This window comes from Mobula hypostoma, chromosome 17, assembly GCF_963921235.1.
Source record: "Mobula hypostoma chromosome 17, sMobHyp1.1, whole genome shotgun sequence".
In the NCBI taxonomy this organism is placed as follows: Eukaryota; Metazoa; Chordata; class Chondrichthyes; order Myliobatiformes; family Myliobatidae; genus Mobula; species Mobula hypostoma.
This window is the reverse complement of record NC_086113.1, coordinates 18,954,933-18,968,376: the sequence shown is the minus strand read 5'-3', so window position 1 is coordinate 18,968,376 and position 13,444 is coordinate 18,954,933. Positions and strand designations below refer to the sequence as shown.

General features: G+C 37.4%; 1 protein-coding gene across 2 annotated transcripts in view; it reads right to left on the bottom strand.

Moving 5' to 3' along the window:
* LOC134357871 (lysophosphatidylcholine acyltransferase 1-like) overlaps window positions 1-13,444 on the bottom strand; it is a 115,817-nt gene continuing 102,373 nt past the window's right edge. For both annotated transcript variants that reach the window (XM_063069596.1, XM_063069597.1), the window contains 2 exons: window positions 9,244-9,382; window positions 1-4,115 (listed from right to left, as the gene is read on the bottom strand). In XM_063069596.1, the coding sequence (XP_062925666.1) occupies window positions 3,922-4,115; window positions 9,244-9,382 (333 nt within the window). In that variant the 3' untranslated portion in view covers window positions 1-3,921. The remainder of the gene's footprint in view (window positions 4,116-9,243; window positions 9,383-13,444) is intronic.

Below are 13,444 nucleotides of genomic sequence, written 5' to 3'. Positions count from 1 at the left end.
CACTTTTCGATCCATTTATTCCGGACTGAGACAAATCAAATAATTTCACTGTTAACACAAAATCCAATACAAGTTTGAGCAGTATTCCCTTTATGTACAAGTTAAACTGAGGAAAAAATGTCAGTTATTGCAACAGATTTCCATATATAATCCATTATGAAGCATTAACAAAGTAATAAGTCAAATTTTGTTCAAGGTCAATACAAAATACAGCAGTAAACAGGTAGTTAAAAAAAAAAGCAGCCCTTCTTCACAATTTCATGGATCTTTTCAAAGACAACCAAGAACACAGGACAGCATGCCAACTGAGGTATTTTTCTTAAAGAAAATACACATCTAAGATTGCAAAACTCAGTTATCAACCATGTTTGATAATGGAGTTACATGATTAAATGCAACTTTTCATACTGCATTATTTCAGAGAATGCAATTGCCTGATACATAATTAAGATGCAGCAACCAGAAATTGTTACATGATTCACAATTATGTTAGCAGTCATTTAAAAAAATTGAATTACCTTCCACAAACTTATGATCACAAATTTAAATAATGAAAGGCTGTAGACTATAAATCCTATTTTCTCATGCCAATAAGTAATGTCTAATCTTCACAGGATTTTTTTTGAACTTCACCTCAACATTATTAACAATCATTCTCACCGCAGAGAAACTGTACAGTTCTCAGGTTTAAAATCATGTGATCATCAACCTTCACAGAAGTTTATATAAGGGAAATTGAAAATTTAGTTGGATATATACAAAGTAACATTGAAAAATCCTCAGAAAAAGTACATTACCTTTCAAAGCACAATATTATTTGTAAATTCATAGTTCATCTGAAGTTGTCTACTTTATGACTAATCAAAACCCTTTCCAATCCTCATTGAGGCTCATTACATACAGATCTAGATTGTATGTTGTCAAAATGTCAAACTTGATTGTGAAAGGAATCGCAGCTCAACATCAAATATATACAGTACCAAGGTTCAAAAATGTTGATTTGCATCACCAAAGGATTCACCTGTATATAACATTAAAAATCATTAAATAATCCTGAAATCACAATTTGATAATGTGGCAGTGCCAGTATATATTTTCAGCAGGATTTTACATTAATTTTAATCATAGTACAAGTGATTGACTCCTCTAACCCTTTTCTTCAGTTCAGCTATTTTCCTGTATCTGACAAAATTTGCATTAATACTGCATGATGCTCAACAATAAATGCTTCATCTCATCCACCTTAAATTAATGAAAGATGTACTGCAGTATTAACTGGCAAAAGAGTGATACAACTAACTCCGACTTGTTCCTCCATGCCTTACCCAGGGATAAAAATCCATAACCTCTCAATATGCTTCAGCATTCTCTCAGTATCTGCTCTTACACAGTACCAATCTACTCTATTTTATATTGAATTATGGGAACTTGGAGTGAATAATGTACTAGCATAATTAGATAGCATACATCTGTCAGCATTTTAAAAACCATCATTTGATTATAACATTCTGTGCAATGGATGACCCATTCAACTTTTGTGATTATACATAATCATTCAGCCAGATGGGATAGAAATTATAATACTTGAGGTCAACAGATTTAAACTCATCCTAAAACACAATGTAAAATTGCTCATTTGTAGTGATCCCCTTGAATAAAATTCATGTCCATTGCACTGGGGAGTTTTGAAAAGGGTGGGGGAGTTTATAGGCATTTGTTTCGTGCTGAACATAATGGGAGCAGATGATTAAAATTCATCCCATATGGAGCAAAATGCAATTTTCCTGAACTTTGACCATAAACAAAATTTGTTTTAATTTTGATTTTCAACGCAAACTTAAACTTGGCACCAAATACTTGACAAACATGAGACAAAAATACCCCTAAAATGGGAAAAGTTCAGTTTCTCCCTTGTTAGAAATAATTTATCTACAAAAAACTCTTCTCCCTACTTTTTCCATCTCCTTAAGCTAAAACAAGAACTGGTTTAACTTGTAGTAATTGAGTTTCACTGCTTGTAGCAAGGGTTCACTACCACAGTTCTGAGGACTACGATTGTGCTTTGTGCTACTGTATTCAGTTGCATCAGCTAGTTGCTTTCCTGAGAACAATTTCACATCAGATGCAAATCATTTGTTCCACATCTTTGTTAAATTAACTATTCCAATCGCACTCAATCCTCAAAACACACCAATAACCCATGCAATGAAATCTTGGAACTAAATTTATTTTAAAGAAATCCAATCTGCCTCATGTGACATCATCAGTTTTTAACTGCAACCTGTAGCTTGAATATAGTTTTCCTTAATAGTTTAAATTCTCTCCAAAATTTACAATATTAACACTTATAGACATCACGAGAGCAAGAAAGCACTGCAGTCCATTTCCTTGTAGCAGAATTAGAACTAAGCCGCAGTGATGTAGGAACTCAGCAGGCTAAAGCTGCGTCTGAGGAAACAAGTCAATGTTTCAGAACTCCTGCAGGGTCTAAAATGTTTACTGCCTCCACTGATGCTGAAAAGGCCTGCTCAGTTCTTCCAGTGTTGTTTTTGGTCTAATTTTCAAACAGGCAGCATCATTCATCTACAGAATGAAGTCGCACTGATCAGAATGCAGATTTTCAGCACCTCATTACACATTTTATGCCCTTAAGTTGGCAGTCTATTTTAAACTTCAATTTTGAATCTGTAGCTCAGAAATCATACTGCTTTGTGATAAACAGTCACCAGATGTATAATTTCTTATTGTCTTCCATTTATTCTCAAGATGTAAATTTTAAAAATAGAGTTACCTTGATTATAAGCAGTCAAGAAGCTACATGAGTGCACTATAAAATGCTGTGGTTAGCACGTGAATCTATGGTTCTGATCAGATTATTGCATTGTGTTTTAGAACCACAGGAATATCTTTGCCTACCCCTTGGCTACTGTCACATACAATGTACAAATGTTTGTCTACATTCAAAATATTGACATCTAGTTTATAATGTACGGTCATGTCCTTATTGGTCCATTGTAACACATATTCTTGTTCTTTTCTGCTATTTACACACATTAGACAACATGCTTTGTTACCAGATCAACAAAACTGACAAGATTCCCTGCTCAAAACAGCCAAACAAATTAATTATTAGGGACAATATCCCTCACGTATATTCCATCATACTGGCATATTAAGATTTTGTAGCAATACCTTCAATAAAATTCCTATGCAACTGTAAAGGAATTAACCTGTAGGTACCAAATCTGTATCCAGAAAATTCTTCCACTGTCAATCTGGATAACAGTAGATTTCCTTACAGTTCTGTGTTCTTTTTACTTCAATCACAGTAGAACATTTTTCCTCTCATTATGATAGCAAGAGCAGGGAACAAAGTGATGATACTTAATATTTAAATATTTAACAATACCCCAAAGCTAGCACATTACGGAATGGAATGCACCACACCAAAAAAGATTTATATTGTAACACTGATAGAAAAACACCATTACCCCAACCTCTGCAAACATTTTTCTCCAAAAGCTATTCGTAATAAAATTAAGCATAGACATAACAGACAAATAATTGATAATAAAAAAAACAAAATGAGCTATCACAACTGTAGCTACGAGTTATAAACATGCATAGTCACCATAACACAGACCATAGACGTGGGAATTGAACTGAGTAAGTGCTTGGTTTCCTTCAAGTACACAGGTACAAATACTAAGCATCTTCACAATCATGATTCTGATAATGTTAAATTTTCTTTCAAACTCACCATCTCCAAGTTCAACAAACATTATACTGGAGAGATGATAAATACAGAAAAATGGCAGTAGGCTCATATAGGAAAAGACATTTAGTCAAGTTAATAGAAGTAACATAGGGGTCCCCCAATAGGTCTACCTTCTCACCAGGAGAAGGTCTATCACTAAAGAGTTAGTTAAGCTTTTTATCCAAGATACTTTCTTCTTTCTCCCCTTCTTGGTCCTCAGGTGAGAAGTCAGTGCAAAATCCATTAATTGTTGGGGCAAATTTGTTTTTCATGCTGTCTATGAAATCCATCTTCTGGTCTGGGTAAAGATAATCCTCAGCATAATCAGGATTCAAACGTGAAAACTTGGAGAAGTCCACTAAAGTTTAAAAAAAACATGGAAATAAGTACGTAATTCTCTACTTCTTCCTGCTTTTTTTTTGTTTAAACAAATCTTAAAATTCCAGCGATGAAAGAGCAACATATTTTGGAGTGAATAGATTAGACATTCAATTATTAATTGGGTTAGGGACCTTCTTGTGTCTAATTTCTCTCCAATATACAGAAGATATCATTCAAGGGGTCTAGGGTTTTTCATGATGTTAATTAAAGTTTGTGGTGCAGCAATTCAAGGATTTGGGTTGAACAGCTGAATCACACTTACCTTTGGCTACTGGTTCTGTAGAGAACTAACTACACTTGACCCCCGAGTTTACCAATGGACTGATTAGACAAGCTGGATGCACATAAATTCAGAAATGAGGTTGGCAACTGTTTAAAAAATTATGGGCATGCAAGTGATCTGTTTTTGCTTTGTTTTCACCCTGTTTATGGTATAAATAAATAATTGATGTTGTGGTGTTCACCGAGCTTGGCAATCAGCTTGCAACACCATCCTAAATAAATATACAGTGGTGCTAGAAAGTTTGTGAACCCTGTAGAATTTTCTCTATTTCTGCATAAATATGACCTAAAATGAGATCAGATCTTCACATATGTCCTAAACCTAGATAAAGAGAACCCAATTATTAAATAACACAAGAACATTTATTGAGAAAATGAACCAATATTACATGTATTTGTTGGAAAAAGTATGTGAACCTCTGGGGTGTTAATCATAAGTTGGAATAATTTTATTCATACTGGAAAAAATGGTTTAACTACATAACACCTCATAGGCCTGATTTTATTCTCACAAGTCAATGAATATGTTGTAAAAAAAAATCACTCCCTACTTTGTACATAGTTTTCTTCTTTCGATTGTTCTTTCTTTCCTCTCCTTTCTATAAGTGTATACCTCAGATTTGCGACAAATATGATATATATGTACAGTATCTGAAACATATCTTACAGAAATGTTTGTTTGATGATGAAATTCAAAAAAAAATTACAAAAAAAAAGAAATTGGAGGTGTGGGAAGTAGAGGTGCCCTGCCCTATAAAAAAGGCACAAAGTCAGGTTACTGACAGAGACTGCTCTTCTCAAGAACAATCTGTTTATGTGCACCATGCCTCCATTAAAATAACTTTTAGAGGTCTTGAGAAGGAGAATTGTAGAGGTGCACGACACTGATAAAGGCAAGGAAAGCATTTTTAAAGACTTGAGTGTTCATCAGTCCATGACAAGAGAAATTGTCTACAAATGGAGGAAATTCAGTACTGTTGCTACTTTCCCTAGGAGTGGGCATCCTGCAAAGATCAGACCAAGAGCACAACGTGCAGTGCTGAAGGAGGTAAGAAAAAGTGTCAAAGAAGCTAAGTTAAATCCACTGTGATTCAATGTCATAAAACAATAAAATATGAAAACTTCCAGGGGGTATGAATACTTTTTATAGGTACTGTATATTTGGATTGTTCTTAAACACCTCTATCAGAAACCATCAAAAAGCCACCTAGATGTTTTGAAACAGAGTTTCAGCATCGTAATCCCAGGTCCTGTAACTGCTTAAGGACCATAACACGGAGTGGGGATTCCAGGCCTTGTCCAATGAATAGACACAGGTAAATAAATACACGTGTAGTCATCATTCACCTTGCAGTTGCAGCTGTATGTTGCACCATGCAGGAAATAACTAAGTTTAGTGGCGTTAGTTCATAACAGGCTCTGAGCTAATTGCCAATTACCAGCACAGAATGGATGCGAAGGTCACATGATTGTCAGTAACCATCCCTTCCAGCAAATTGGTCAAACTTGGTGACAAACCCACTGAATGGAACCAGAGGGGTTGTACACTCCAGTGACAAATTAAAAGGGGGCAAATACAACAGTGGTATTCAGTGCATGCAGCTTTCTGAAGGAAAATGCAAATGAAAAGCACTTATACCACCGTCGACATACGAGTTAGGAGCAGGATAAGGCACTTGGCCTCTGGATCACAGTTGATCACAACTCTACATGGCCACCATCCCCGGTAGCGTGGTGGTTAGTATAGCGCTTTACGGTACCAGCAACCTGGGTTCATTCCCGCCCTGTCTGTACAGTTTTTGTAAGTTCTCCCTCAGCGTTTCTTCCGGGTACTCCGGTTTCCTCTCAGTCTGATGACGTACTGGTTAGTGCACTGATCGAACATTGTAAATTGTCCCATGATCAGGGTAGGGTTAAATCAGGGATTGCTGGGTGGCATAGCTCAAGGGACCGGAAGGGCCTATTCCGTGCTGTATCTCAATAAAAAAAACATATAAATAAATAATCTTATACCCCTTGATCCATTGTTTCCTCCACACATTTGACAAAAAAAAGTTCCTAAGACTCTGGACTCAGAGGGAACATTCAACTTCATCTGTTTTACATCAATGACCTATGATTTTTAACCTGTCTATTCCATTTCCAGATACTCCCACTGGAGAAAATGTACCCATTGTTGGACTCTTCCATTGTTATATTCTTTAATCAAGTTCTCATCACACTTCTAACCTCTGACAGATACAAGCCTGAGCTCTCCTCTCAAGATAACTTGTTCTCATTAGACAAGGCATTGTTCAGGTAAACCTGTGAACGGTGTTTGGTGCAACAACTTGTTAAGACCAACTCCATACAAAAACTCCAAATGTGGAGTCAGCAGGGTAGGTCTTACACTGTGTATGAAAGGGCATTAGGGAGTGAGGTAGAACAAACAACAATGGGCTCCATGTCCATATTTCATTGAAAGTGGTGGCACAGGTAGATAGGCTCGTAAAGAAAGTTTTTGGCACATTGACCTTCATAAATCAAAGGATCAAGTGCAAGAGATGGGATGTCATGTTGAAGTTGCATAAGACATTGGTGAGGCCTAATTTGGAGCATTGTGTGCAGTTTGGTCCCCTACAGGAAAGATGTTAACAAGGTTGAAAGAGTACGGAGAAAATTTACAAGGATGTTGCTGGGTCTGAAGTACCTGAGTTATAGGGAGAGATTGCATATGGGTTAGGACTTTATTCCTTGGAACATAGAAGATTAAGAGGAGATTTGATAGAGGTATACAAAATTATGAGAGGTATAGATAGGGTAACTGCAAGCAGGCTTTTTCCACGGTGGTTGGGTGGGACTACAACTAAAGGTCATGTGTTAAGGGTGAAAGGTGAAAAGTTTAAGGGGAACACGAGGGAAAACTCCCTCACTCAGAGGGTCATAAGAGTATGGAACAAGCTGCGAGTGCAAGTGGTGGGTACGATTTTGATTTTAACATTTAAGAGAAGTTCTGGATAGGTACATGATGGTACGGGTACGGAGGGCTATGGTCCCAGTGCAGGTTGATGTGACTAGGCAGTTTAAATGTTAAAACCAAAAGGCCTGTTTCTGGGCTGTACTTCTCTTGACCATGACTCTATCATGTTTTATATGATTGAAGCATAACCTCACTGCTACTTGTAGGGAAAGCTTTTGGGACAGCTGGATGACAATGAATGAGTAATCAGGTTTCAGATTGTACAGGATTCCCATGTTTACAAATGCAGCAGAGACCATTAAGTTCCCTTTGTGAGGAATACAGAAGTAGAGACAGTTGGTTTACTCCAAATCATAAGAGGACAACACATCCCATTCTCATGATATAGGACCTGGTGAAGGTAGGGCCAACAAACACAAGACCATTTTCACTTGACTTCCTGTGATGATAAGGAGTGTATACATGGCCTTGATTGTGCATAAAAATTATATACTCTGAGGAATAGGGAGAACATATGAAATAAGTTCACATCTACTTGACTAAAGAACACTGATCTTTTTCACCACAACACCTGGAAATCTAGGCAATTGTTTTCTTAACCACAGGTTAATATTTCTATAAGTAATACAATGAAGATATATTCAATTTCTGGAACGAGACAATCATCTAACAAAGAGATTTACAAGAATAGGGCGAGGTTAAATATATCAATGCAATTAGATCAGAGTCAGAGTGTTAAACACCACAGAAATGAGGCTGCAAGATCTATTTGTCCTATGCTACCTTAATCCACAGTGAAACTATTTACCTGCATCTTTCTCTCAGGTTTGCTCGTGCTTCACGCTGTCTGGTTCAGTCTGTTTGCCAGATCCACCTCTGCACCTCTCCCTACCTCCTCCTGCCTCCATATCCTGTACATGATTAACCCTCACTTCACTCCATTTCCTTAGACTGCTCATGCTTCATCTTACCCAGTGTTCTGGCTCCTCACACTGTGCATCTTCTAATCATACAAAAAATGCTGGGGAGTCTCGGCTCGAAACATAAACTGTTTCATAATTTTCCCTCCATAGATGCTGCCTGACCTGCTGTGTTCCCCAGCATTTTGTGTGTGTGTGTTGCACAAGGTTTCCAGCAACTGCAGAATATATCGGCCACTGCCAGTCAACCCGCTCTTCCTGCTTCACTCTGAGCCAATTCCTGTTGGGTTCTTGGTTAGTTGCCCCAGTGGTATGTCCATTCCTCCTCCTCATTCACCCTGCACAGTCTGCGAGGGCATAATCCTTTCAGCAGCGAGATGAGGTTATAGGGAAAGGGAACAGAGGCTTATGCTGTTGAAGACAGTAAAAGGCTGCAAGTGGAGGAGAAACTCTTGCACAACTTTATCTCATGGATCGAATGGACTAAATAGCCTGTTTCTGTGTCTATATCTTATTAGGGATTAGATAAGAAAAGTTTTTATTTGGGGTAAAAGGGTGGCAAAATAATAGGCTCTAGGGAGGGCCTTTTCCTTTTAGGAGTTGTTTTCCTTTTAAGGAATTAAATGATTCTTATTTTAGATGCAAAATTTTGAGAATTATATCTTTATTCCATTTTCAGATGAGAAGCATGTAAAATACAAATTCAAACTAAATTTCTATTTGTTGAAAAGTTAGAAACAATATAAAAGCTTAATGTGTACAGGGCAAAAAGCTCCTCAATTAGGAAATGTTGGTCAAAGAGAACTGGGAAACAAGAGCATTAGGAACCCTTGAAACTCTAATTATAATATGAATTTAACTAATTACAACCGGTATCAGGTTTTATAATCACTATTTATATGATGTGAAATTCAACAGTCCAAACAACTGAATATTACACTTACTGTAACTGATCTTTCCCTTCTGAGTAACATCAATAGCTTCAAATAAACTTGATACATCAAGTTTCTGTACTCCCAATGCAGTCTTCAGAATGCAGGTCAGATCTTTATCATCTATAGTTTGTTCATCTGACTCGTACATCTGTTAACAAAATATAAAATGTCTCCATTTTAATCAAGTGCAGTAAATTGAAAATTTGTATACAAGAGTAAAATTGACTTGTTCTTTACTGTGGTACCATTCACATTTATGTGAATAGACAATTATTCCAAAGCAAATTTAGTAAAGGTTTAGGAAGTAATGTTATGGACATTGTCACTGCTGAAGACCTAGCACAAATTGGATTGTCCTTGCATCCATACATTTGACATAAACCTCACATACATATATAATTTACTGACCACCATAACAAGATTGACCACTTATCAAAATAGGATGCAGGAAAATGCATCTGGTGATGACTCAGGATTTTGCATTCGTCAGTGTGTTACGAGAATAACTACTGGAGTAAACACATGCAGTAAACAAACCCAGAAATTACTGTCAGCGACTGTCAAAGGTGCACTGTTTGTGGGTGCCCAAGAGTCATCAATAAACTTGAGAACTTTTGAAGTTCATTTTAAAACTATTCTCAATGCAAAATACCTAAAGATGCATGAAGTTTAAACAATTTTTTTTGGCAGTGTGCTAAGCAGTAAACTAAAACTAAATCACAGCAGTGATTTTATAAATACCTCGATAAATGTTTAATTTAAAAGTTTATATTTCATTTACCACAAACTGTGTATTCCAGTTGCTCATTAGTGCACCATCAAATATTAGCTAAAATTAAAGTCCCTGTTTCCTGCTTGTTAAAGATTAAAAGCACAATTGCTGATTGTAGGATCTTTTTCACTTATAAAATGTTGAGTGCACATTAAACAATGCCAGGTCTTTGTAAGCAACTTTCCTAGATGGCAAGTGCTATCATTGTCATGGACCGGTAACTCCGGCCAATGCTGTTATCAATTCAATACAAGTTGAACTATTGGCTTGGATAAGTGTAACCTTGGCTATTGACAGCATGAGTGTGAGAGCCTAACTACTTATTCAATCCCCCTCCTTGTTATAGATATGCATCAGTGGATGGAATGTTCCACATATTATTTTGTTAAAATGGAAGGTAATAATTATGTGTCAGTAGTAGGGAAATAACTGGAAAATTTCCAAAAGACAGCACATGCTATTATTTAAAAATTACCTAAGGACAGGTAACATATGAAGGAACTCTTCTGTTCTAATGAAAGGTGTTCATTTTGAGACATTTTGCCTGACCTGCTGAGCATTTCCAGTTTTTAAGTCAGCACGTACGTGATCAGGGCTGACTACATATTAATTTTTATCTAGGGAGGTGGGTGATGCTAAGTATCGACAACTGGTGTGTCTAAATTTTAAAAGTATACTGTAGGTGATATGAAGCATCTATTTCTGTCAGCAAATAAGTCAATAACTACAGGGCTAAGTTGAAGATATTGAGTAAAAGGTTGAGAGGGAATAGGAGTGGCACTAACGATGGTGTGACTGGAAATTGTTCCCAAGAAGATGGTGGGGAGGAAACGATCACATGTACAAAGTAAACCAATGCACATAATGTACACAGTTGTGATCCTTCATCAGAAATGGAAAGGCAAGAAAACATGTTGTAAGCTGCAGAGAGGGGAGCGTTTGTGAGAGTGTCGCCACCTTAGAGCTGGGGTGCTCAGTTTAGTTCTGAAGTGCACCTTGGACAAAGCAATGGAGGGCAGAGAGAGTGGTGCTCAAACCACATTGTCTTCTGCTCAGCCTATCACCTGAATACTGACCTCAGTTTCATTCACAGAAATAAATTATTTATGTAGAAACCATAACAATAACACTAATTTTCAATGTCAGAGCAACCAAATTGAAAGTTAGCTTCACATCTTCCATCCTTCATAAATTTGAACTCATTCGAAATTTTGCTGCTCAAATCCTCCCTGCCTCTATTTATTCATCATTCTAGCATATCCATGTCTTGCACTGAAAAGCTCTATTCTTTAACCCAAACCTTGCAATTCAAATTATTCTACATAGACACATAGAAAACCTACAGCACAATACAGGCCCTTCGACCTACAAAGATGTCCCGAACATGTCCTTACCTTCTTCCTTCCTATCCATGATTTATCCCATCCAACATTCTTGATCCATATCACTCGATCCCAGCAACCCCTCACCCAAGACCTTTGCATTTCTCTAACTTCAACCCCTTATTTCTTTTGCCCTACCTTTAGTGGTACTCACACAGTCATCTAACCCTTAGCTTTGGGATTTGCTCTGAAAACTTGGCCTCCAAGACTATGCCAACTCTTGCTGTATTAAACACTTCTAAACCATTCTGGCAGCAGTGAATCACATGAAATTGTTCAATAAATACCAGTAACTGGTTTCAGCTTTGAGAGGAGGAAAATGAGACATGACTAAACTCCCAATGTTAGATTAAATTCAACCTTGTCAATGTGCCGAGTACAGATACAAAGCCAATGAAAAGCATTTAGCATATGACCAGAAACCTATGACTATATACACAGAAATCCGTGACTATACACACAACTATGTGGCTAGGTATAGCTCAAATACCATCTAGAAACCTGTGACTATATATACAGAAATCTGTGACTATATACTCAACTATGTGGCTAGGCATAGCTCAAATACCATCTATAAATGTGCTGATGATACAACCATTGTTGGTAGAATCTCAGGTGGTGATGAGAGGGCGTACAGGAGTGAGATATGCCAACTAGTGGAATGGTGCTGTAGCAACAACCTGGCACTCAAGGTCAGTAAGACGAAAGAGCTGATTGGGGACTTCAGGAAGGGTAAGATAAAGGAACATACATCAATCCTCATAGAGGGATCAGAAGTGGAGAGAGTGAGCAGCTTCAAGTTCCTGGGTGTCAAGATCTCTGAAGGTCTAACCTGGTCCTAACATATCGATGTAGTTAGAAAGAAGGCAAGACAGCAGCTATACTTTATTAGGAGTTCGAAGAGATTTGGCATGTCAACAAATACACTCAAAAACTTCTATTGTTGTACCGTGGAGAGCATTCTGACAGGCTGCATCACTGTCTGGGATGGAGGGGCTACTACACACGACCGAAAGAAGCTGCAGAAAGTTGTAAACCTAGTCAGCTGCATCTTGGGTACTAGCCTACAAAGTACCCAGGACATCTTTAGGGAGTGTTGTCTCCGAAAGGCAATGTCCATTATTAAGGACCTCCAGCACCCGGGGCATGCCCTTTTCTCGCTGTTACCATCAGGTAGGAGATATAGAAGCCTGAAGGAACATACTCAGTGATTCAGGAACAGCTTCTTCCCCTCTGCCATCTGATTCTTTGGACACTACCTCACTTTTTAAAAAATATACAGTATTTCTGTTTTTGCACTTTGTTTGGTAATCTATTCAATATATATAATAATAAATAAGTAAATCAATTATTTTTATTTTATTTATGATTATCTCTGCTAAATTATGTATTGCATTGAACTGCTGCTGCTAAGTTAACACATTTCACGTCATATGCTGGTGATAATAAACCTGATTCTGATATACTTCAATCAAAATCAAAAGTTAGATAAAAAAAATTGCAGACTGAAGTTAGTAATTTATGAATTTAATACTTAAGAATTCTCAAAATGCTTAGTTAAGTTGAAACCCCAGGAATCATTTAAGAAATAACTCAGTTCTGTGATAGTTAATCAGTTTAAACAGATTAAAAGAACTAAACAGCTTTCCTCATTGTATTTATTTCACAGTTAGAAATAGTTAATTCCTTGTGGAAGTCAAGTTCACCCTCTTGTCATCTTCAGAAGTTTTTGGATGACTCTGCCATAGTTGGATGCATCAGCAAGGGAGATGAGGCTGAGTACAGGGCTATGGTAGGAAACTTTGTCACATGGTGTGAGCAGAATTATCTGCAGATTAATGTGAAAAAGTCTAAGGAGCTGGTGGTAGACCTGAGGAGAGCTAAGGTACCGGTGACCCCTGTTTCCATCCAGGGGGTCAGTGTGGACATGGTGGAGGATTACAGATACCTGGGGATACGAATTGACAATAAACTGGACTGGTCAAAGAACACCGAGGCTGTCTACAAGAAGGGTCAGAGGCGTCTCTATTTCCTGAGGAGACTGAGGTCCTTTAAC